Source organism: Cricetulus griseus (assembly GCF_003668045.3).
Source record: "Cricetulus griseus strain 17A/GY chromosome 1 unlocalized genomic scaffold, alternate assembly CriGri-PICRH-1.0 chr1_1, whole genome shotgun sequence".
Classification (NCBI taxonomy): Eukaryota; Metazoa; Chordata; class Mammalia; order Rodentia; family Cricetidae; genus Cricetulus; species Cricetulus griseus.
This window is the reverse complement of record NW_023276807.1, coordinates 202,835,264-202,861,369: the sequence shown is the minus strand read 5'-3', so window position 1 is coordinate 202,861,369 and position 26,106 is coordinate 202,835,264. Positions and strand designations below refer to the sequence as shown.

The 26,106-nt window shown below is 40.8% G+C and overlaps 2 protein-coding genes and 1 pseudogene across 2 annotated transcripts in view; 2 read left to right on the top strand and 1 right to left on the bottom strand.

Moving 5' to 3' along the window:
• Cgrrf1 (cell growth regulator with ring finger domain 1) overlaps positions 1–3,692 on the bottom strand; it is a 29,314-nt gene extending 25,622 nt beyond the window's left edge. The window contains exon 1 of the mRNA XM_027386536.2: positions 3,465–3,692. Coding sequence (XP_027242337.1) covers positions 3,465–3,568 — 104 coding nt within the window. The 5' untranslated portion in view covers positions 3,569–3,692. The remainder of the gene's footprint in view (positions 1–3,464) is intronic.
• Positions 3,693–10,534: 6,842 nt separating this feature from the next.
• Positions 10,535–24,895, top strand: Gmfb (glia maturation factor beta). Its single transcript, XM_027386535.2, is given in 8 exon segments — positions 10,535–10,700; positions 15,847–15,943; positions 17,330–17,379; positions 17,889–17,938; positions 18,530–18,612; positions 19,279–19,352; positions 21,248–21,313; positions 21,315–24,895. Coding segments are annotated over 8 exon segments (465 nt in total). The 5' UTR covers positions 10,535–10,697; the 3' UTR covers positions 21,357–24,895.
• LOC103160711 lies at positions 19,397–20,973 on the top strand (annotated as a pseudogene).
• Positions 24,896–26,106: the final 1,211 nt, after the last annotated feature.

Below are 26,106 nucleotides of genomic sequence, written 5' to 3'. Positions count from 1 at the left end.
TGTCCCCATTCCAAGTTTCAGATCTCCACTCTTTTTAGTCAATTACATGTAACACTAAAAAGACCATGTGATTCTATTAATAACACAATAAAAAAAAAATGGGGCCAGTTTTCAGCAAGGTTGACTATGGGACACAGAACAAAGGGTTTCAAGCCCCCAGAAACTTTGATTCCCTAAGAGTGGGTGTGAGAGTTTCAAGTTTGTTTTCTTCCTATAAATACTCCATCAAACTCAGGACCAGCCATCACATCATAGCATCAGTATACCGTCACAGTCCTCAGAATCACAACTACTGCTATTGACAGTCAAGTACTATACAGACTTGCTCCCCCAAGGCACCTAATTCAGAAACCACAGGCATCTTTATTTAAGTTAATTCCAATGCCATTACATGCAATGGGTTACTGGGATCCCATTTCTCATTAGCAAGGAGCTGATATTCCAACAACAAACAGGTATCCAGGTTATGATCAACCCAACTCTCTACCTTTGATAGGATTTTGCCCAAGAATCCTCTTCTGGGTAATATTTTATTAGCCATGTCAAGTCAGGAGATCAAAATCACACAAACAACTGAACAGAAAGAAATAAATGTATTAAAAACTATTAACCAGCACTGGAGATGCAACTTAGTGGTAGGGTACTTGCCTACAGTGGGAGACCCTGCCACCAGATATTATCCCTAAGACAAGGTAACAGAAGAAAGAAAAATTTGGAGTTAGGACACTATGGAGCTGCAACTCCAGTTGCAAAGAAATGAGGCTGACATAGGAGAGTTGAAACTATAACCTTGGACCAGAAACTATAACCTTGGACCAGAGCCACTGCCAGAATGAAGCACTGTTGCTACAGAAGTCATACAGGAAAAGGAAGCAAACAAAAACAATGTGTCCCTTAGTCCTGTCTAGACTTGCAGTATGTATCCTTTCTTAGGGAAGCATTATCAGTAGACAGCTAGCAAAGGAGAAATGTGGCTTAGAGTTGTGTCCCAGATTCACTAGCAGAGTAAACAGGAGCACTGTAAGGCTGACAGCCAATCCCTTACTAAACTGTGGTGCAGAGCAGGCAGGGAATCGCTGCCAAGTCTGAGTCCTGGATTATTCCTGTAAAGGATTTGAGAGTACCTGACTGATGCTGTGGGGGCTCACAGAAGCCACCATAGAGGCTAATGACATATACTTCCTGCAGTGTGATTCTTTCTGTCTATTGTTGTTGGGATCTAATAATCAGACATTCCTCTCCTGTCTGCATGCTCACCAGCACAGGTGACACAGCACCGTGGGAGAAGCAATAGGTAAGATACCCGCTGTAAGGGGTAAGAACCATGACTTCAAAACAGATAACCAATGAAGATCAAACTGCAGCTATTACCAAAACAAGGATGAAAAGTATAGCACTTGACAGTTTACCTTTGTTGCCTTGGCTGGATATTAGAAAGATGTTTGTAAGATTAAACAAGTTATCATCATTTCTAGTAGATACATCTGGCTTTGCTTTAGTTTGCAAAGAACATACAAAAAGCTTATTTATAGAGGTAAGGCTAAGCCAAGTGGGAAGAATGGTTGGTTAGGTTGGCCCTGACTGGTTGGGTCCAAATCAGGATGGAGGTGACTGGCACTTAAATTACAAGGGCTTACAACCTCAGCAGTGCTCAGCCCAGACAGAAACAATACATCAATAGAAACTTGCAACACTTGTAAAACTCATACTGACAAGAGGTAGTAAAACAATCATTATATATAACCTGTGTTTGTCTGACTCCAAAGTATCTGTCTTTTAATCAACACACACACACACACACACACACACACACACACACACACACACACCGGAAGGGGGGGCGCCCACGCTCCTGGCTTCCCTTTACCTTAGGATGCCAGATGCTAGCATTATGTGCAATATGAATTCCACCCATTTCCCCAACACTAAAGATAGAAGTTTGAGATAGAACTTAGTGGCCTGTTTAGCAACACATATAATGTAATTATCAAGTAGATACCAATTTTCCTTATAGAGGAAAAATTATGTTGAATAGAGTAACACCAATATTGTAGTTCTTTAAAAATTGTGTATTTTGACTACCTTTTTCACTTGGGAAACACCTTCCTAATTCCAACTACAAACTTCCCTAAGTAATGACAGCAATTAGAACCTGAAAGGTTGCAGGTGGTTGTGGCCCTCGCCTTTAATCCCAGTACTTGGGAGAAACCCCTATCTCAAAAAAAAAAAAAAAACAAAAACAAACAAACAAAAAAAAACAAAGAACCTGTAAGGTTAATAATAAATATCACTCTGTGTTACGGGCATAGTGGCACAGTCCTATAATCTCAGCACTTGGGAGGACTGCATGCATATGCTACAGTGAAACCACCCATCTTAAAGAGAATAAACAACTTGTGTAAGACTGGGCTTCATCTTATCCTGCTCAAATCATGGGGATTTTATGCGGGGCCATGGCGGGACGTGTCAGTTGGAAATGTTACACTTTCCTTCTTTCCCAAAGGTGGCATCTATTCTCAGAAACTAACAGGGACCCGTGCCTGTCTTTAAAGTAATGATGAATATGTAGTCAAGTGGTATTTTTGAGCATGATTTACAAAGCCCGCTTCAGTTCCAATCCTGTCTGCTTCGGCTCATATGGTGTTTTCTGAGATGCATTCCCTTTCTCCGTTTCTTTTTTCTTCAAAATACTCGTTCTCCAACTGTAGCTCATGTCTCTTCTGTAAGGTCCTCTTCGAGCCCTTGGCTCTTGTTCACTGTTCAACACATTTGGACCCACCATCTTTTTAAGGGGCTACGAAGCCTACAGCCTAGAACAACCGCTGTCGACTAGCTAGTCCGATGGTTTCAACTAGCTGTGTTTATAAGGCTAGCCTAAACAGGATACAGCCACATCCTCTCAAGAGAAATACCGGAGACTCTTTACCTTGAAATAATTGCTCCGGGGTTATGTAACTACAAATACTTCCAACCCCCAGAATAACTTATTCCTAAAATCTCGCTGCTCTCAAAAAAAATTTTTTTTTTAAAAAAAAGAGCTATCAACTAAAGATCACTTAAAAAAAAGGGGGGGGGGACTGTTTTCAAGAAGTCATTCAATTACCAAACGGTAGCTACAGAATTCGGGTAAAAGTTCCTCAGAAAGATCTGAAACCAAGCGAGGGTCAGTTCACGTCAGTAACACAAGTCAAGCTCCGTCGCGACCAGTCTGCGCCCCGTGGGGCGGGTGACCGACCGGTCCTCACTGGGCACGGAGTAGGCCCCGGCCGGGGACAAAGCCTTCGGGACCCGCACTCTGACCCCGCACCAGGACCAAGCTCTCCCGGACGGTCCCACCCCACAGGTGCTGCAGCCGGGCCGAGTGCGAGCGGTAGCGGTACCCGCTCTGCCGGAGCCACCCGAACACGGACCCCACACCCGGCCAGCGGTCCCTTGGCTCCTCGCTCCCAGTCTTGGACACTCACCATCCTAGTACCAGGCCGGTGGTGACGATGAAGCAGGTGAAAACCACCGCGATGTAGAAGAGCGGCGAGTATTCGTAGAGCGTTACCAGGAACACTGCGGCCATCAGGGTCTCCTGGGCTCAGACCGCCCCAGCCCGGCCGGCCGGGAGCAGACCCGGTATGGCGCCCCGGAGCGGACAAACTTTGTAGGTCCTCACTCGCCCAGGCTTCTGGAGAACTGGAAACCACGGCCACCGGAACCAGGATGCCAATCACAAGGTTGATAGCAGGCACGCCACGCCCCTCTCGCTCCCGTCCCTACTATTGGCTACATGGAGGGGAGGGGCCGGCTCCGCCCCGCCCAACCCAGCGCCCGGGATTGGTGAACCTGCAAGATCTCCGCCAGCCCGGCCCAGTTCGCAAATTCCAAACAGCAATTTGGGGTCAAACACCGACTAAAACTTCAGCTGATGCAGATTCTCAGATGCTCGAGGAATCCTGAAACCCTGCAAACCCTAGGCAAATTTGGAAAGAGGAGGAAGACCAGCATCGGAGGGGTGAGGGTGGGGTGTTCTACAAAGTGAACTAAACTTAACCCTGTTCTTGTTTGATCTCGATTTACAAAGTCACAGAAAACCAGAAAAGTGGTCTCTACCTCGAGCGATTTATTGAAACCTTGTCAGCCTTTTCAAAGTAAGTTTAATCAAAGCTCAATTCGGCAGTAAGCATTCAAGATTCTCTTAGAAACAAAGCGGTTGTTCTCCAACAGCCCACTTTTGCTCCTCAAATTAGAATTAGCCAGACCTTTGAGGGCATTTAATAACTAATTTTTATTTGTTTGTTTATTAGAATATTTTAAGTTCAGGAAGTAGCTGAGTGTCTGCTCCCTTTCCTCACCCTTGTCAGTGCCTCACAGTAGTCTCCTGGAAAGTCTCTTATAAAACCTCATTTCTCTCTTACTAAACCCTCAAGCCCTAGTTACAACACAGGTGGAAGAAACAACTCCCACCACAAATTCTGTTAGGAGAAAGCAAGGGAGGATGGGCATTAAGAGCATAATTAAAGGTCCCTGCCATACTCCTAAGTCACGGGGAAATTTATGCTTTTCTCTAATGGCCTTGACCAAATAACCATGTATTTTCTAGAGACAAGCTATTTGAGAAGCTTGTCTCTATATAACTTTTCGTTAGTAGATATTGACTTATAAAGGTTATATTTATTTAATCTGTGCTCGGTTGTTGGAAATGTCTTCACTTCTATACCAAGCACTACAGTGAACATCCATAAAGCTAACTGTATCAGGTAGGACTTTTTAAAATGTGTGCTTTAAAATTTTTCAGGACTAGAGTCTAGACATGGTTTGTCAAATATTCAAACACACCATTCCAACTATAGCTTTAACAAAATTCTTGGCCAATCTGAAGGCAGCTTTATTACAATAAAAAAGAAATGATTATTCCAAAATGAAAATGTAGGAAGTTTCGGGTTAAGTTAAACATTAAACACAGAGATAGGAATTTTCTCCTGCTCAAACTCTATTGAAACTTAAAGGGATTTAAGGTGTAAGTGAGAGCCAGCAAGATGGCTAAAGGCACTTGCCACCATGCATGATGGCCTGATTTGGTTCCCCCGAAACCACATGGTAGGAGAGTACAGTAGGGAAAAGAGGAGGAGGATGACAGTGACACTGTCTTTTGGATTAAAGGTGTCCCTCCAAAAGACAGTGTTAAATGATTGATCCCTGCTGGTGGATCTAATCATTAAAGATGACCACACTGGCTGGGCTTCGTAGTGCACACTTAGAATTGTGACACATAGGAAGGAGCATTAGGGAGAATTTCTGTGATTCCTACACATTAAATTCCAGGCCAGCCAGAACTGCAAAGGAAAAAAAATCACTATGATGGTCGATGCTTTTAGTCCCAGCACTCAGGGAAGCAGAGGCAGGTTGATCTCTGTGAGTTCAAGGCCAGCCTGGTCTGCAGAGTGAGTTCAAGAACAGCCAGAAAGAAGCCCCATCTCTGAGAGACAGACAGACAAACAGAAGGAGGGGACTGGATGATTGTGGGGGCTCAGACCCAACCATCAGAATAACCCTATTGATGGGTTCATAATTTGATGACATTACTATGAGGCAGTGGAATCTTTCAGAGGTAAGGTCTGATTGGAGTTAGCAGGTCACTGGGGAAATAGTCATGGGAAGTCTATCTTGTCCCTTTCTCCATCTCTTTCCTAGATGTTATGGAGTCATCAGCTTTGATCTGCCATACCCTCCTGCCATGATATTCTGCTCTTACCATGGCCAAGAAACAGTAAAGTCAGCTGACATACGCTAAAATCTCTGAAATCCTTAGCCAAATAAACCCTCCTTCTATTGGGAATGTTGTCACTGTGGTTTAAAAACAAACACATTGTCTACTGGAAAAAGATAAACATCAGCCAAAGAGATTTCAACAAAATAAATCCAAAATGACAAGTTCTGTTAGAAGAGGTACATGGGGCTGAAGAGATGGCTCAAAGGTTAAGAGGACGGACTGCTCTTCCAGAGGTCCTCAGTTCAAGTCCCAACAACCATATGGTGGCTCACAACCATCTGTGTAACAGATCTGGTGCTCTCTTCTGACTTGCATGGATACATGCAAGCAGAAATCTATAGACATAATAAATAGATGAAAACAAAAAAAAGAGGTACATGGGGCTATGAGGACTTAAAATGGGGGAAATATAAGGTAGATATAAAACAGTTGTTTGACATGAGATCTGACAGAAAACAGGCTTGCCAGTCTAAGGAACAGGAGGGGAAGATCCAGGCCTGTCTAACCTGCTCCTGTAGGATGCAAACAGACAGGATACCTATGGTTGCATCCAACAACAACAAAAGACCATAAGTTTACATAAAAGATTATGAGGGTTATGGATGTAGTTGATCAAATACTTGCTGGTATACTTAAAGACTGGGGTTTATTCTCAGTACTTAGTAAAACCTGGCATAGTGGTACATATCTGTGATTCCAGCCCAAGGGAGGCAGAGGCCAGACTATCAGAAGTTCAAAGTTATACTTGGCTACATTGTGAATATAAAGCCAGCCTGGGTTGTGTGAAACCTTGTCTGGAGAGAGACAGAATGTTTGTTTGTTTGTTTTCATAACTCAATTGTACAGTTCTCCAGCATGAGCTTTGCAGATGACAACATTGTGTTGCAATGTCAAGAAGTTGGGCACACTTGCCAGTGTAGCACAGACGAAGGCCCTGAGATGGGAAGTTGAGAAAGTGAAAGGTTAGGGTGGGTGAAGTATGGAGAACTAGGAGAAAGGTTGGGCCCTGGCCAAATAGGAGTCTTGCATTTTAACTGCTTACATGTACCCTAAGAACAACAGAAACACAAGGCTGATGGTGTATCTAAATTTTCAATAAATCACTGTGGCTAGTGTACCACTGAAGGGTAGGACAGTAGGGTGTATGTAAGGGATGGGACACCAACTACTAGATTATTTCACAAGGCCAGGCAAGAAATCTTGCTAACTCTGATTAAGATAGTGACAAGGACTTTTAGAAAAGTAGATTCTACATAGAAGTTTTTTTTCTTCTTCTGTGAATAACAGAAACCAACAGAGATATCATAATTACAATTTCCACTGAAAGTCCAGATATGGCAATGAGAAGCCAACACTGTGTTCTGTTGTAGGAGGAACCCAGACTTCTTCTGTTTGGTTCCACTATTCAGGCTCCTATTCCTCGGGTCTTTTCATGATCTAGTATGGGACCACCATCATGTCTATATCCTTGCTAGTGTGGAGGAGGAAAACTGAGAGACAACTTCCATTGAAGAAGATTCTAGGGACATACCACACATTCCACTGGCCACAAGTCAGCCTTGTGTCTCACCCAAGCTAGCTGCAAAGAAGTTTGAAAACACTACAGGCTTTACTAAGGGAAGTCACGTGCTTGGTTAAAGACTAGCATTCTAATGCTAAAAAAAAAAAAAAAAAAAAAAAAAAAAAGGAGTTGCAGGGTAAAATGGAGGTACAAGTGTTGTGCCCAAGTTCTGAACCCCAAAATCACCCAGAGGCCCATTTTGATGCAAAAGCAATGAGTCTTTTATTGCAGTTGTTTAACAAGCTAACCCCATTAGCTCTGGCCTTTCATTCATCCATCACAGCAGATGGCTGGGGAAAGACCCTGAGAAACCACGTGACAGGGATCTTATAGGACAGCATAAAGGGAGTGTCTAGGGGTACACAGTCTGAGGATTGGCATGCTTCCGGACTTGGAAGCCCTGCCCTGTGTTGATTGGTCAACTGGTTGTTATGGCCCATAGGCCCTCCCAGGGCGGTTGCTATGCTCTGCACATCACTGGTGTGCACTTGTCTGTAAAGCACACCCAGAGCCATAAAGCATAGCCCCACTAGCTAACTTCTGATTGGTTCCTTGCCACGAGTTGGGCATCTGACCTCCTAATGACCAAGGCTTGCCCAGCAAGGTCAGGCAAGCACTCATTAGCCTGTCATGGCTGCCAAAATGGGAGGGGGGGTGAAGGGGAGGGGGCTGATCCCTTCACAAATCTGTCCTAGGCAAAGCTTATAGGATTTAATCATAGTACGTGGGTATAGAATTAAAGCAGGAATTAAGGTTCTGGGTTCTACCAGTAAAAGAATGTACCTAATTGTGCTTGGCTAATAGATTCTCTACCTTCTCCAGTTACCATTCACTTCTGTTCTTCTCTAAGCACAGACCTTAAAACCACTGGTGATGGATGCAGGTTTATGAAGCCAATTTGGGAGATCTATTCTAACAGTGTGAACACAGAATTGCAATAAGGAAATTAAGTATAAGGCCTGGCAAGTTTCCCCTCAAAAACTTAAGCTTAATTCAAATTAGAGTACTTCAAGCTTCAAACTTTCCCTACCACTGAGAATAAAAGTAGGGTGGTATGACCTTTTAGGTACTGATTCCATAGAATTTAGAGTATGTGTGGAGGATAGGGGAGTGTAAACGTTGTTGTTTTGTCCTTAAGATTTATTTATTTTGTGCTGTCAACTTTGGAAAAAAGTATCCCAGTTTACTGTGTTGAGTTGTACAAAATTAACAGCCATATTGGTCTAGAAATGTTCAACTTAATTTTTTTCCATTTGTATGGGGGTAACGCACTGTATTAAATAAGTAAGGTCTTTAAAAAAAAAAAAAAAAGAAGGGATTTTGAGACCCCATCCCTTATGAAGGGATGCTCTCTTGACCTGGACACATGGGAAGGGCCTAGGCCTGGCCCAGGATGATGTGGTAGACTTTGGGGAGCCCCTTTTGAGGGCCTTACCCTGCCTGGGAAGTGGAGCGGGCATGGCTAGAGGCAGGTGGGATTTTAGGGGGGGGAGAGGGAGAAGGGATTGACATGTGAAACAAGCTTGTTCCTAATTCGAACTAATAAAAGAATAAAATAAAAAAGAGATTTATTTATTTTATGTATATGTGTACTTTATCTGAAAGTATAAATTTATGCCAGAAGAGGGCATCAGATCCGACTATAGATGGTTTTGAGCCACCATGTGGTTGCTGGAAACTGAACTCAGGGCCTCTAGAAGAGCAGCCAGTGCTCTTAACCTCTGAGCCATCTCTCCATTTCCCTCACCCCAACCCTTTTTTTAAGATGGGGACTTATGAGGCTAGCAAGATGGCTCAATGGTTAATAGCACTGGCTGCTCTTGCAGAGGACACAGTTTCAAAACAGAATACTTTTCCTGCCTGCTTTTCTCAGCTACCCTAAGGAGTGGTGTATAGGAAATCCCACTTTTACTGTTACCAATATCTGGATTTTTAAAAATGCTAATAGAGTTTCAAAATTGTACAAGACCCTTGAAAATGTGTGGTCTTCTAGGGCTGGTGAGATAGTTCAGCGGTTAAGAGCACTGGCTGTTTTTCCAGTGATTCTGAATTCAATTCCCAGCAACCATATGATGGCTCACAGCCATCTATAATGGGATCTGATGCCCTCTTCTGCCATGCAGGTGTACACGAAGACAGAGCTCTCATATGTAAAATTAATTAATTAATTAAAGGAAAGTAGAAATAAAAAAAAAAGAAAATGTTTGGGTTTTTAATATGACTGTGCTATGGAGATCCAAAACTCTGCTTTTAGACATCAAAGTTGCTCTTTGGTTTTCTTTTCTCCTCCCTCCCTTCCTTCCATTCTTCTGTTCTTTTTTAAAAAATTATTTTATTACTTTGTGTGTATGGGTGTTTTGCCTGCTTTTACCATGTGTATGCAGTGGCCCTGGAGGCCAGAAGAATGCATTGGATCCCCGGGAGCTGGAGTTCACTGTAAGCTACCATGTGGATGGGTTGGTTCTGGAGATCCAACCAGGGCCTTCCGAGAGAGGACCGGTGCTTTTAACCACGGAGCCATCTCTCCAACCTCCATTCTTTCTTCTTTTTTGAATTTCTGATGCCACAGTTCTATAAAATTTTTGAGGATAATAGTTACTTCTGCATGACCAAGAAGAAAGTCCCAAAGGGATATAAAATATTAAAGTGTTTTTAAAATCTCTCTTTTTTTTCACAGTTGCCAACCCTTTCATCCACATAGTCTTTCTTGTACTTCATATTCTTTCCTAGAAGGACAAATTTATCTCTGTTTTGGAAGACCAATAGTAATAAAATAAAAAGGTCATAACTTTGAGTGTCATACTTTAGTTTCAGAACTCAATTTGGCAGTGACTTCAAAGAAAGTAAGAGCCCGCATAATCAACACTGATCACCATTTACTCATGCTTCAGTATATGAATTCTATTTGGAAAAGAAATGTATTCAGCAAGTTCTGGAAAGCAGACAGGGTCAGGATAGAAGCCGTGGTGCCTACGTTTGAAAAGCATAAATCTGGAAGTAAACTGTAATCTACACTCACATTTACCATTAAAATCATTGACTCTGGTTTGTCATCATTAAATTCCTGCCGTTGAGGCTTGTAGAAAATTTAAAAGGAACAAGAACCTGCGCACCGAGGTCGGGCTTATTCCGTGGTAACGAGGAAGGAGGCACATCTTTCCTTAAAAGGCAAAGGGGACGCCAGCGTACGCGTTTTGTTGAATTTTGGGCCTCGCCTCCCGCCGTCCGCCGTCACGTGCGGGCCGCAGCGGCCGCGTAGTTAGATCGGGGCGGCTGAGCCGGGTGCCAACCAAGGCAGGAAGGGAGGTGGCTGTCGAGCCATTCTTAAAGGGGCCCGAGAGATCCTACGGCAACGGGCCGCTGACGGCCGGAAGGAAAATGGTGAGTGGCGGCGGAGGGCGGCACCGCGGGCCTGGGCGGGCTCGCCGGCCCTTCCCGATTTCCATCGGCGGCCTGGAAGACCCCCCCCAGGTTGGCGTGGCCTCCGCGTGGACAGGGGTCTGGCCCTTGTGGTCCCCGCGGCGGAACCGCCTGGGCCCGAGGGGCGGCGTTGGGGAGGAGTGCTTGGGTTCCGATTGCATTCTGGCCTCGCCTAGGTTTCTTTCTACTTGCACCCCCTAGTTTCCCGCTGAATAGCTCCTGATCCCTGCATTCTTCAAGTCGAAGCCATTGGAACCCATGTGACCCGAAGCTCTCTGGTTTCGCCTTTAAGCAACTGTTAGAGATTTAGTTTTCGGGCCATGGCTTCTGTTCTCCTTGACAATGAACCCTAAGCATAAAGATGAAGTAGAGAATTAAGTCAATTGCCAGCAAGGATTTTCTGGATCCTTCCCAAAGCGCTTTTTAAATACGATCAAGTTCCATGGAAACAGTAACAGGAAAAACACTGCTGTTATCTCTAACTCCTCTCTCGGGAATCACTTCTATCTAGCTGCTAGATTCTAGCAGATCTTACCGTGGTCATTGAACCCAGGAAACTTGTGGGGTTTCACCATTACGACCCTTAAGCCACGTTCCAGGATGTTGACACTCCTGTTTGAAGCATTCCTTTATTCGTGCTTCCCCTTAGGCTTCTGGGATTCAGAACTCGTGGCTTTCCTCCTACTTCTGCTGATGCATCTGTTTCCCTTGGATTCTCGTCTCCATTTCCTGGATTGTGCCCATAAGAGCCCTAGGCTCCATCCTGAGGGTTCATTTTCTGCTGTATTTCTCTTTGCTGAATTCCTGGCTTCGGTTACCCTCTACTTTGAGTTGACTTGTGAGTTCATATCTCTGACCTTACTTCTGAGATCCAACCAGAAGGTATATTTCGGTTTGTCCAAAAAGAACCCATAGTTTCCCCCTTCACATCTGGTCTTCATTGAGCCAGAATACTGTAACTTGCTTAAAGGTGCCATTTGTATCTGTTCCACAAGCCAGAAGTCTAGAAGTTATCTTTGTAAGCCTTTATTTCCTTCATAATGAATCTAACCCAAATCCAATGTAGTGGCTAAGGGAAAGAGCTATAGCAGTTGGGCTACCTGGTTGCTTCCTGGGGCCACTACCTGTATGTCTTAGATTTGGGGGAAGATGCTTGTAGACAAGCCAAATGGGGATGGTGTTAGTGTAGATGAGATGGTTTGGAACATGAAGCAGGAATCAGCCTCATGCTACCTGCATAGTAATTTAGCTGGTTACTCCTCTGTCATGCTGATCTTCAACCTCTCAGCCACTTGTTATCTCTTCTCTGATATGGTCTTGCTGGTAACTGGTGCTTTGGTGTTCTTCCTGGCTGTCTGCCTATTGACTGCATATAACAACAAACATAATCTTATCAAAATTCAAATATGGCCATGTTTGCCTTCCCCACAATACTTAAAACATGCTGATAGTTTCTATTTACTGATGGGATAGAAATCTGAGTAACTACAGGCCATTACCTAGCGTTGTTTCTCACTCCTGTTCATTGTGGGCACCTGAGTTACACTGTCATTTCATGGTTTGGGCTGCTGTGCTCACTTTAATCACTTTAGATGGCTTTTACTGTGACCATGTGATGCTGTTCACCACACATCAGTTCTCATAGGTACCAGTTTACAAATTTTTCCTGTTTTTTTTTTTTTTTTTTTTTTTTGATGTAGGTTTCTTCTCTACTGGACTATAATGTAAGCTAGCACTTACTACAGTGTTGGTGCCCATACACCAATAAATGAATGTTTGAGCTCAACTATCTTTAATAACATTTGCCTCCTAGAATTGTTTTTATAGCTTTGTACTCATTCTTAAATGATTCCAAGTGTAAATAAGAGTAAGAGTTGGCTGAGCCTGAGTCCATTCCCTTCTCTCCCCTCCCGTTCACCCTTTCCTTTTTTTAGAAGAGACAATCAGTCCTCCTGCCTCAACCTCTAAGTGCTAGAATTACAGACATGTGCCACCACTCCTGGTTTCTGAGTCTTTGGAATTGTTGGCTTTGTTGAAGCATTGGGATTGAACACAACTGAATTACACAAATTAAGTCAAAGCATGTTTTCATCTTTTCCACCGTGCTTGGGGGTGGGGTGGGGTCACATGAGGCAAGTTCCTTACCAACAGTTTCACACTGAGCGTGTTTTCATGGGTTTTTCACCCTGTGATATCAAGCTTACACTTGTGGCTCTGATCATCAGAGCTGAAAGGTAAGGCTACTGTGACAAATTGGTTTGTTTGTGTAAATATAAATCAAAAGTTTTTATTAGTTTCATTAATTCAATCTTTGATCAAAGAAGATTGAATCTTAGTTTCAGGAACTTCCCTATGACAGCATCTCTCTAAAGAAAACTAGAAGACTGAAAATACATATCCCAGCACTAGTTATTTCCTATTGGCTAGTGCCCTTGACTGGGGTATACTTCCTGATTGATTGTGGAGTTGCACAGCCTGTGCTACATTTCACATCTTAATGATTACTAGAGTCCAGAATTTTAAGGACAGTTACAATGATAGCCATGTCCTGCTTTAGTGGATGCTGCCTTTAATCCAAAGAGGATCAAGCACCTAGGCTTCCATTACATTTTTTTTTTAAACTTAAAATTGGAAGCCTTAATGTTTTTGAGGTCCTGATGAGACAAGTCCAAATTTTTTTTGAAGGAGAAGGGGAAACTACTATATGAGAAATCCAAAGTAAGTGAACTTTTTGCAACTTGACTCAAATGAACTGGAAAAAAAAATGTAAAAAGATGAGGGATTTGAACACTAATTAGGTACTGGAGACTAGAATTCTGGAAGAGTTTTTTAAAGCAGAACAACTTCACTGTGTTTTTGTTTCTCGTGTCACATGATATCTTTCAAAAGACGGATTGTGTAATATTTCCAGGTGAATAACTTGTATGTAGCCTTTGGGTAAGACAGTCCATGGGATGTTGTTGATATACTTGTACTGTGAGCAGTGAAATGTAGATGGTAGTGATTGGAGCTGAGTGATCGATACATGGGATTTCACTGTTCTGTTCTCCACATTGGTATATTTTGGAAGGTTTTTTAATTTATGTTTTTCCATTTTTGGAGACAGGGTCTTACTCTATAGCTGCAGCTGGCCCCAACCTCAGTGAACTTTGTTTCTGCCTCTTCATCTCCAGTGCTGGGATTAAAGGCGTGTACCATCATGCCTGGCTGATTTTTCAGTTTTACCTACTAAAAATGTCATAGCATGGCATGGTGGCACACACTTGCAATACCTGTGCTGCTGGAGAGGCTAAAGCAAGGAGGATCACAAGTTTGAGCCAGAGCTTGGACAAAAAAAAAAAAAAAAAAATCCTCTGTTTTAAAATAACAAGCAAGCTTAGGGCAATGGGTGAGTATTTAAAGTGATTACTGCACAAACACAAGGATCTGAGTTTGAAACCCTGATACTAAGAAAAGCCAGGCACTGTAGCATGTGTCCATAATCTCAATGTCCATAATCAGTCCATGATCCAGCAGCCAGGTGGAAGCCAGAGGCAGGAGACTGCATAGAAGCTCACCGGCCAGCTAATGGTTACACACATTATGCAGAAGGATCCTGTTTGAAATAGTGAAAGGCTAAGACTAGCACCCAGAGTTATCCTCTGATCTCCATGTGTATACTGTGGCACATGTATGCCCAAATTTACACAAGTGTATGTTATGTACATATCATTTCCATCTATATACCCGAAGAGAAAACCAGATAACTAAACAACAACCAGTCAGATGCAATAATATTCATATCCTGTAATACTAGCATTTAGGATTCTGAGGCAAGAGGGTTGCAAGTTCAAGGCCAGCCTTAGGTACATCATGAGCTCCAGGCCAACCTGGACTACTTACCAAGACTCTCAAACAAAACAAACAAAAAGCAAAAACAAAGCAAAACAAAAATGTAAAATTGTTTCTGTCCTCTTGTTTGTGGCAATAAAGAAGAAAGCATTTGATGATTTCCTTGCCAGATTTCTGGGGAAGATCTTTATTTCTTCATAATCTCTAAGCATTTCTTTTGGCTTTTATATTTATTTCATCTACTTTTGCTTTTATACATTTTCTTTTCTTTTTCAAGGAAAACATTTGTTGAGTATGCCACAAGGGGCAGTGTGCTGGGCAGTAACCAGAAGTAGCCTATCTTTTTGTACATTCTTTTGTTTTTTTGAGGCAGGGTCTCTCTACATAGCCTTGGCTGTCCTGGAACTTGCTCTGTAGATCAAACACAGATCCACCTGCCTCTACCTGCCAAGTGCTAGGATCAAAGACATGTCCACCTCCCCTGGCATTTTGTTTTTTTTTTTTGTTTTTTTTTTTTTTTTTGGAGACAGGGTTTCTCTGTGTAACAGCTCTAGCTGTCCTGGAACTTGCTTTGTATACCAGGCTGACTTCTAACTGACAGAGATCCTCCTGCCTCTACCTCCCCAGTGCTGGAATTGTGTGTGCTACCATTGCCTGGCTAAAGATTTATTTATGTATGTATTTTATATACATGAGTTCTCTATCTTTATACATACCAGAAGAGGGTATCAGATTCTTTTGCAGATGCTTGTGAGCCACCATTGTACAGAGAATTGAACTCAGGACCTCTGGAAGGGTTGCTAGTACTCTCAACTGCTGAGACATTTCTCCAGCCCCCCCCCCACACACACATTCTTATTGGCTAGTTTTGTATATTTGTAGTCAACTATTGTAGTCAACTAAGATATAAATTGCTCATTTTTACTGTTAGGTTTATTTTTATTTTCTTCGTGAAATTCTAAAACAGTAAAATGATTTTCCCATTCTTGCCACCCAGTGTGAAATACTGCTCTTGCTTATGTGACACAGGTGATAGTCCTTCACGTCCATTTCCTCCCTTCCTCTCCACTTCACATGAAATGCTTGTTAGTATGTGCTTGGTTTTTGAAATATTTATTGGCCAAAGAGAAAGTTAAAGTGAAGCTTACATTAGACATGAACAGGTATGACTAATCCATGTAGAGCCAAAGGTTGGTAGATTTGAAAGTTCTTTAACATGCACAAATATTGAAGTCATAACATTTTAAGTGTGTGTATCCCCCCCTCTCTCTTGTAGAGTGAGTCTTTGGTGGTTTGTGATGTTTCTGAAGATTTAGTGGAAAAGCTGAGAAAGTTTCGTTTTCGAAAAGAAACCCACAATGCTGCCATTATAAGTAAGCTGAAGTTGTCTCAAAACTCTATGATGTTAGTTTGTGTTCTCTTATAGCTCCTTCGAATGTGCCAAGCCCTTAGAAAGTAGCAGTTCTTCCTTCCACCTATTGTATTTGTCACTGTCACCTCTGCAAGTTAACCAACTGCTCATGCTATGGCCATAGATAGTCCCCCACCCCCTTGTCAGCTATCTACTCAACTGGGAGACGCTGACTGTCAGCGTCCTCAACTGAGGAATGAGGGTTCCCATTTGTAGTGACCCATGGATCGTGTCCTTCTCAGGGGACTAACATTTGCACACACCTAAACGATAGAGTTCGGCATTGGGCCTTATGTAATTCTACACTAAACTTTAGTTTGTGGAGAGCGCTTGTTTTCATAGCTGATATTTGGTGGGCAGTGATTTAGAAGGATGAAGGAAGGTAGAGGGTGAAGATGTAAAAGTATAGTCTTTGCATAACAGATCCATCAGGCAGGTGCATTAAATCAGGTGCTGACACCTTATCATGAGTTTTGGTTCTGTTAAAACTATATACTATCTTGTGGTCCTATGGTTCCTTTTTTCTTTTTTTTAATGGATGAGTGCTCTGTCTGCATCTATGCCTACTTGCCAGAAGAGGACATCAGATCCTATTATAGATGGTTGTGAGCCACCATGTGGTTACTGGGAATTGAACTCAGCTAGTGCTCTCCAGTCCCCTTTTGTTATTTTGTTTGTTTGTTTGTTTTTAATGGTTATATGGTTCTTAATAGGGAAAACATGTAATAGTGCCATTCACCCCAATAGATGAGGCTGTTTGAAGTCATATCCTATGTTCATAGGATTTAATGTGAATTTAATACAAACTCAAACATAGCTGATTCTTTAGACAGGTAGAAAAGAATAAAGGCATAGGTGACTTACGTTTACTCTGATTTAGGTTTGGATTATGTCAGTTATATTTGAACAGAGGTGGAATTGGTAATTCACTTTCTTGGACTAATAACCATATGCCATGAAACTGTATGTAATGTTGGAGAAGCTGGGTATCTTGGGATTCTGTCTCCTGAGCCCTGGCCAGCTTTTCTTTGGCGGTTCTAACCATGTTGCACATAGTCTCAGTCAGAGTGATCCTTCCAAGCCTCCTTTATTTAGAGAGTTGCCTGGAGTTACAAAGTTCTCCATATGTGCAGTGCATGTGAGGAGCTGATAAGATTCTAAATAAGCAGGTTCCTTGATGGGAATTATACCCCAGAATGGAAAAGCTAATACTTATGTGTGTTTATTCTGTGTTTCTTGATGTCTTAGTGTTAGGTGCTCCCTCCCTCCATATAGACTAAAGCTGCATGGGATGAGTAGTCAAGGTCACCTAGAATCACACTTCATTTATTCTGTATTTTTCTTGTAGTGAAGATTGACAAGGATAAATGCCTGGTGGTACTGGATGAGGAACTTGAGGTTTGTTCAATGAGCTAAATATCATTTTTATAGTTGAGCAATTATTGTTGTCCAAATAATGTTATATTAGTTACATGTACTAAAACAAGTTCTGGACCTCCTTAAATAAGTGCTAATTATGCATGAAAAGCATAGGCTGATTATTGGTTCCACTTGTCTTGTTGATTTAACTACGATCCACTGTGGTAAATAGAAGTTGGAGGTCTGTACCTAGTAAAGATGAGTCAACTTTATAACCAATGAGCTGTGCAGAGAGTGGTATTAAACGAAAGCCAGCCACTGAGTAGTTAGTAGAACTACTGTTTCCTCTGAAGTGCTGCTTATGTCACTCAGTCAAGCAGTATTTCCTGACAGATGGAACATAAACATAGGAACACTGTCCTTGAGATGTTTTGTTAATAGAAGTAATTTTGTGATATGGTAATGAATTCATAGCTCTTAGCAGAGTGGGTGCTTGGTAGATCTTTGGGGTAAGGACATGCTTCATGGTTTCTCTTCTCTGGTGCCAGGGCATCTCCCCAGATGAACTTAAAGATGAACTACCTGAGCGGCAACCTCGATATCCTTTTCTAAGTGATTTGGAAAGGTTTTTATTAGTCATCAGGTTTTTATTTATGAACCCATTTGTTCCAAAAGATACATATTTTATATGGCACGAAAACAGGATGGGAGGACTGTTGGAGAAGGAAGGGAACAGTGAGGGGAGATGGAGGGACCAATGTGAGCAGAGTACTAAATAAATGAATGAGACCTGTTGTTATATTATACTAAGAAGTTAAAAAAAAGGATAAAAATATATCTTAAAAGCCCCCTTTCCACATCATGACCGAAACCAAATTAAAATTCATACGTAGTAGACAAGAAGAAGGAAAGTTTACGTATTAATTGGATTTCTTTTTAAAACAATTATCTTTATTCTAATATTCACATAATAAAAACCGAGAAAGAAAAGGTCTACATTAAAGCTGTACTTTTAACAGGTTTCTTTTTGAGAGGCTGTGTGACTTTATCATTTGCCTTTGGGGTCTGTTTCATAGAACAATATCAAAAGTGTGGTGTAAATTTAATGAATCAGGCCATTCACAGCTCCAGGTGTTGATTATTGCCTGTCTTAGAGCAATGACTTTAGTTTCTTTAACTTGAGAAAAACCTTCATTGTGTATAGTTATAAATATCAACATGACGATGGAAGAGTTTCTTACCCTCTGTGCTTTATTTTCTCCAGTCCTGTTGGTAAGTCATTTTCTTTAGTAATGTGTACTTGGCTTGGATCCAGTTTGCTGTTTATAAAGATGAAATTATTGAATAGCTTATATTGAGGTCAGTTGATTATGTGTTTGTGCACACACTGTATACACTGTAGAGAACAGGTATTGTAAAGTGTCATGTCTCCGAATGTGCTTACCCCTGCTGGTTAATTCCTAGACGTGTAATTGTTGAGTTAAATGATACATTTTAATGATTCAGAAATACAATGACACCTTTTAGAATCAGAACTATATATTTTAATCTTGTTTAAGTATGTGATCTTTGTGTGACCATGGTAATATGCTATGCTTATTTTTTTTAAGTTACTAGTGATATACCTGTAATCTTAAAGATGGTCCTTGTACTATCAAATTTAAAATAGTGCTGAGTAAAGTTTTAAGTGTCAAGACTCTGAAAATCAGGATTGGCGGAGACCTAGAACCATTTCTACTGGTCTCACTTAGAGTTGTATGTCTTTGTGCAGACAGTGTACAGTGGAGGAATCACAGTGTAGCCATATACATTTAAACCAAAGGTTCTGTAAAACTGAGTAGCAAAGGAAATCCTAACAGGTCTTTGTGAAAGATAAAAGCCATGAAAACCATTACCTTTTCAAAAGCTACCCTTTGTTTTTGTGCTGATGTCTTCCAGGGTGCAAGCCTGAGCAGCAGATGATGTATGCTGGAAGTAAGAACAAGCTAGTCCAGACAGCTGAGCTAACCAAGGTAGTGTCTATGCTGGACAAGTTTCCTTTGGAGTACCAAGCAATAGTTAAGCAATGGATACAAACGTATTTTCTGTAGCTGAAGCTCTATAGACCAAATGTGGTCCATAGTAAAGCTTTGTATTAGTGGGAAAGAGAACCATAGTAATCTTTGAACCAAAATGTGTTTTTAAAATAATTTGATTAGAAAAAAATAACTTTCAAAATGTGAGCAGCTTCAGAAAAGTCATTGTAACTGTGCATGGTGGGGGTGGTACATGCTGTAAAACCAGCACTGGGGAAGCCAAGGCAGAAGGATCATGAGTTCAAGGCTACTCTGGAGCACATAATGAGATTATCTAAAAAAAAAGAACAAGAAGAAAAGAAAAGGTCATGGTAACCGCTAAGCTGTTAGGTCTTTTATACTATCTGCACCCTGATGTATTAGACCTGACATTACAATCTCCACATTACTTTTATAACTTCTGTAATCTCATTCTGCACAGGTGTTGAGATTGGCGGTCATATTTCTGTAAATAAGAAAACAGGCTAAGTAGATAATGGGAATTACCACCTCACAATCTGAGTTTGAGCCCTAGGACACACACATGGAGGGAACACAGGGAATCAACTCCCTCAGATTGCCCTCTGACCTCCATACACATATGTGCATGCCTGTGCTTGTGCACAAACACACACAAATGCAAGTGTCATTTTAAAAGTAAAAATAAAGAAAAGCAGGGTCAGAAGATGAATGACTTGCTCAGGGTTGTGTGTTAGTTGAGGCTAAGATTCAGATTTACATATGGTTCCAAATCCCATCTGTTTGCTGTAATACCTCAGCTCACTCTAGCCTTGTGCTCTCTGGACCATGAATTCAGATTCCTGCTGGAGAACTGTAACTATGGACTTTGAGTGCAGCCTTATCAAATTAGTCAACAGCTGGTGTTAACATCTGCTACTCAAGCTGGAAGATTAGCCTTATGTTTCTTCAGCTCCTAGCTAGGTTGATTTTAGATTTGTATGCCTGGCTGTCTTTTCTAGTGGACAAGGTTTTCAGAATTGCCCTTTTAGCCTGTATGTGCTTGTTTAGAATTTGTGCTTTTAAAAGAGTGTAGATTTTATGTCATCTTGATTGCTACACCTTGGTAACAAGTATTTAGCACTTAAAAGAAGTTAAATATTGCTGAAAAGGTACACCTAATGTACTTGGATTAAGTCGTGGTCATGACCAATATGTAGGAAACAGAACGTGATAGTTAATACTCAGTGCAACCTTCCTGGCGATGACGACCTCTCTATGAGAACATGCCTCTGGCAAAGTATCTCCTTCATCCCTCTCCAGAAGAGGAAAAGAGGAAACACAAGAAAAAGCACCTGGTGCAGAGCCCCAATTCCTACTTTATGGATGTGAAGTGCCCAGGATGCTATAAAATCACCATGGTCTTTAGCCATGCACAAACGGTAGTCTTGTGTTGGCTGCTCCACTGTCCTCTGTCAGCCCACAGGCAGAAAAGCAAGGCTGACAGAAGGATGCTCCTTCAGGAGGAAGCAGCACTGAAAAGCACCTGATTCAAGATGAGTGGGAACCATCCCAATAAACACATTTTGGATAAAAAAAAATAAAAAATAAAAAAATAAAATAGTGCAAGCTGGGCAGTGGGGGCCCACACCTTTAATCCCAGCACCTGGGAGGCAGAGGCAGGTGAGTGCCTCTGTGAGTGCAAGAGCTAGTTCCAGAACTAGCTCTTGACACTAAAGCACTAGAGCTACACAGAGAAATCCTGTCTCAAAAAGCCAAACCAAACCAAACCAACAAATACTCACAAATACTCAGTGCAATATAGGGATTTTTTTTTTTTTTTTTTTTTTTTTGAGTGATGGAATGACTTTTTGTTTGCTCTTTCCTTCCTTAAGGTATTTGAAATAAGAAACACTGAAGACCTAACTGAAGAATGGCTACGGGAGAAACTTGGATTTTTCCACTAATGTGAACATCTGTGTTTCTAAAGTATTTATGTATTAACCTGACCATACTGGAACCAGACATAAATAGTTAATTTATGCCTAAAAATGCACTGTTACTTACAGTTTGTTTCCTGCAGTAAAGAAAACTTCTTCATTTGTGCAGTTTGAACAAAGGGGAAATCATCTTCATAGTAATGGAACTTTGTGAAGCATTTCCTTGTGTTTGTCATTATTAGGTGGACACTTTCCTCCAGGGGTGGTTTGCACCCTTGTGACTAATTTCTATAATTTATGATTCAGAATTTACTGTTTGCAGACACTGTTGAAAGGTGGGTATTAGACTGTGATAGACAACAGTTCCTCCTCTGACCACTACTGGGCGCTGCTGGCAGTTTCTAAGTGCAAATAGCATTTTATCATTTGTCACATCATCGAGGTTCATTTGGGGCTAAAGTCTTAAAGTGACCGATTTTGAGCCAAGAGTAGTGAATTAGTAGAACCTCTGTTGCACTTTCCGTAAGTTTTCATTCTCTCTTGATTTCCTGTATCTTTTTAATCAAGTATAGAAACTATATCAATCACTCATTCTTAAGGTCTAGAGGTTGGATTTTATGGCAGAGTTATGATTATTAGGGTTTCTTCTTATGGAAAATAGAATCCTAGTCTTAGAAACTGGTGAGTTATATATATAATCAAGGGCTTCGATCCTGATTATGTCACTATTAGGGAGCTTAGAATGTAGCTTGGTGACACTAAAGCACCTCCTAATGTCTTGTGAGCACTGTTTGAAATATGTCAATACTGTGCCTTTGACTTGTCAGCATTAACGTTAGCTTAAGACTTCTACACTGCCAGTATTCTAGATTTGGTGAAATTAATAATTTTTTAAAGGGTTCAAGTAAAACAATTTTCTAATATGTATAACTGAAGTTTGTAATAAAACCAACTTGTTGTTTTTAAAAATTCAACTATCTGCCCAAAGTCGTGAATATATGGTGGTAAGAGTTATAATTTGGGGTATATTTACTATTAGTTTTGTGCAGTATGTAAGCATTATTTAAAACTTTGGTCATAGTTAATAACAACACATCAATAGATGTCATACATTTTATCCTAAATGCCAGAAAAAATTCTAATATGGACAAAGCCAGTCATGTTAGATGGTGGCACCAGGGTTAGGAAGCAGGACTTATAATCTACTTAAGTGTTATTACATTACGCTTAAGAAAATATGTCAGAAACCATTGAATAGCAATATGATTTAAAGAGAAAACTAGAGATACTGTGGAGGCTGACCAAATTCTTATATTAAGAAAGTAATCATTTTGAGCTGGGCAGTGCTAGTACACATGCCTTTAATCCCAGCACTCGGGAGGCAGAGGCAAATGGATCTCTGGTCCACACAAGTTCCAGGACAGTCAGTGCTACGCACAGAAACCCTGTCTCAAAAAAACAAACAAAACAAAAAAATCATTTCAAAACTAGCAAAACTTTTTTTTAATGTGTTCATTGCATAGTATTCATCTTTTTAGGGCTCTGCCAGCTTTACTGGAGGAAAGAGTTGAACTTTCAGTGTTCCCAGCTGTACTCACTAACCTGTATGTTAGGAAGCAATCGCAAGTGCCAGAGGGGGTGTTTGCATGGGCTTGTGAATGGAAAAGTTCCGTTTCCAGAGAGTGAGAAAACTTCACCCAAGAAGTTCAAGAGTTCACTATACAGGTGTTTTGTTATGGGCTAGAGAATTGCTTGCTTATAATCCTATACAGAAAGCAAATGAGATCCAAGTAGAGAGTAACTTTAATGTTTTTGAATGAAGCAAATAAGGTTTTGTTTGTTTTACCTGGTTGCGTAAGTATACTGCTGAAAGTAGTGCTACAAGAGTGTACATTTTTAATACAGTTCTTTTTTTTTTTGGCTTGCATATTTAACTTAGTTTTGCAAATTTTAAAGTCTTCCCTGCCATACTCAGTACTCCTATGTCCAGTTCTCTAGCAGCTTTCTTTTTGAAGCTTGTCCAACCTTCCCAGTAAGTGTGCGTTTTGTAAGGCAGCACATTGGACTGGGGCATCAACAGAACCTTTCTATTCTGTCTGTCCTTAGGCAGCTTTGTAAGTCCCATGGTCCAAAGGATTCCCAAATATTTATGGAAGTTTCCCTTTAGCTAAAATTTACATTCTTTTAAAGTATTTTTATTATTCCTTTTGTACCTTTCCATAAAGAGTATGTCCAGGTTTCTTAATTCCAGCTTTTACACTCCATGTCTTTCTGGAACAACCATTCCCATTCAGCCTTAAATCTTAATCTTTCCTTTTTAGAAGCCACTCTTTCCAGGAACCTCTTTTGTTTTCTAAGTCAGCATTGGTTCGGAAATTTCTGATTTTATTTAAGTTGTGCATAGCATCTAATGTCAAAACCAACAAGAATCACAATGTGTGTTTAATACAGTTTTTGTGACTAAATAAGTGACGTATGAAGAAAGGTGTTCTCAGGTTACTGTGCTGAAATTCCAAAATGTCTGAGTTTTGAACAGTAATCACTTTGTTCTGATATTGAAGCAAATATGTTAAGAAAAAAGCTGGTTGGCTGTTTTGTTTAATTGACTTCTAAACTCTGTTTGAATTGTCTATCTGGGGAGTTATCTGGATGCCTAATGCAGCTAAACATTCTCTTGTGTGAGGAGTGTTACTACATTTTTAATCATTACTAAATAATTTGTAGCAAAATTGTGTGTGAGCATTTTGCCTCCCTTTTTGTCTCCTATTTTCAGGAGCCAAACTTAGCCATAAACTGTATCCTGGTCTGCTACTTTCACTAACAGTTTCTAGTTAGATGAGTTTATTGCCAAATTAAACTTGGCTCTTATCCCACCCAGATAGAAACTAAGGAAGATGGACAGAAGAAATGTTCAGACACTTGTAAAACTCATGTGACAACATCAATCTGTATATGAACTAGTGAATAGATATTTTCATAAGGGTTGAAATGCCAATATTTGGGAAGTAGAGAGTAGAGTATATTCTATCAGTTCTATTGGGTGTTAATATGGCTGTACTCCTTATTTGTTCTGTAGACTGATAATACTGGAATCCATAAAGTTTGAGCTTACGTGAAGAAATGTTGCAAACATTTCTGGATGAACCTTATTTTGTATTTCTGGAAGAGTATAAATATCTCTTAGGCCTCTTCATTCTGATGGTTCCAAGGCAGATGTTTCTTGTGAGGCCATTTGACATTTCAGATCAGTGATCATATTCCTGTAATGTTTAAAACAATTACATTAAGCTTGTGATAGGAACAATTTCTTGCTTTTTAGAATATAAATACTTGAATATTGTTTGAGATCACTAACATGCCAAGGCAAATCCCACTGACTTTGATGGTCCAATATAATCTCATTCAGGAGGCTTGAAACATTGGTGGTTTAGTCTTGTGAACTTTAACAGTTCTCTGTCATTCTTTAAGAAAACCAACAACTGGCATTACTCCTAAGCTGTGGTTTCAGTCTCTGCTAGTTCATACCGCATGTTTGTTTATTTTGGAGTCTTTTGGTAAGCATGGTGCTTGTACTGGTTTAAATAAAATGCTAACATGAAAGGACTTCTGGTGTTTCATTTTTACCTTCCTTCCACCATCCTTTTGTAGCTACTGATGCCTGCCTGAAAGTTTCTGTGAGCCACATGTCTATTTAGCAGTTTACTTTATTGGGGAAAACCAAATAACAATGAAAAACAGGAATCCTTGGGCAACTTGATGGAAAAAAACATGATGACATGGAACTTTTTCTTTTCTTTTCTTTTCTCTGAGATAGGGTCTCTCTGTGTAGCTTTGGAGCCTATCTTGGCACTGGAGAGCAGGCTGGCCTCGAACTCACAGAGATCCGCCTGCCTCTGCTTCCCAAGTGCTGGGACTAAAGGCGTGCTCCACCAACGCCCAGCTGACATGGAACTTTCTAAAACTAAGTCTGATGCAAAAATGATGGATATGTAAGAAATGTCAGTGAACAGCAATAGAGACAGAAACACTGATTCTAGATGATGAACCTAGCCTTGAAAGGGAAAATTGGAACTGGAGAGATGGTTCAGAGGTTAACAGCACTGTCTGTTCATCCAGAGATCCTGAGTTCAATTCCCAGAAACCCCATGGTGGTTCACAGCCTTCTATAATGAACTCTGGTGCCCCCTTCTGGCCTGCAAGCATACATGCAGGCAGGCATACTGTATACAAAATAAGTAAATGTAAAAAAGGGAGAATGAGAAGTTAGGAGGTCTGTGTGCCTCTAAGCAGTCCTGTCTGAGGTTATGTTACTGAAAATAGTGTCATTGTTTATAATCATGCATTGAAAACTCATCCTTGTTTAAGGGATTGTACTACAGAGTATATGCCATGGGTGTATAAGAATGGATAAATGCAAATCACTAATATGCTCCATGGTTTGTCATGTACTACATGTGATTAAATTGGCTAATAGTCTATTTGTTTTGGTTATGAAAGGAGTAATTAGTGCCTTCCTGACTTTTAGAATCTCAAGAGGAGAACTGGCCACAGCCAGGAAACATTTTTCTTAGTTCTCAAATTTGGTCATTTAGCTGCTCAACCATTTTTTAAAATTAATTCATCTTCACTATATATCTGCCCACCCCCAACTCCTTGGTTTTTAGCCACTAAAAGTAATCTATTAGCTCTCAGGTCCCATCATGGGCCCAGTACGAGGACATTCCCTGAGTGGACACTACATCACAGTGCAGTGTATTTTCAGCTATATCAAAGGCTAGTTAAGTGGAAGAACTTACTGATGAGCACCTTGGAGT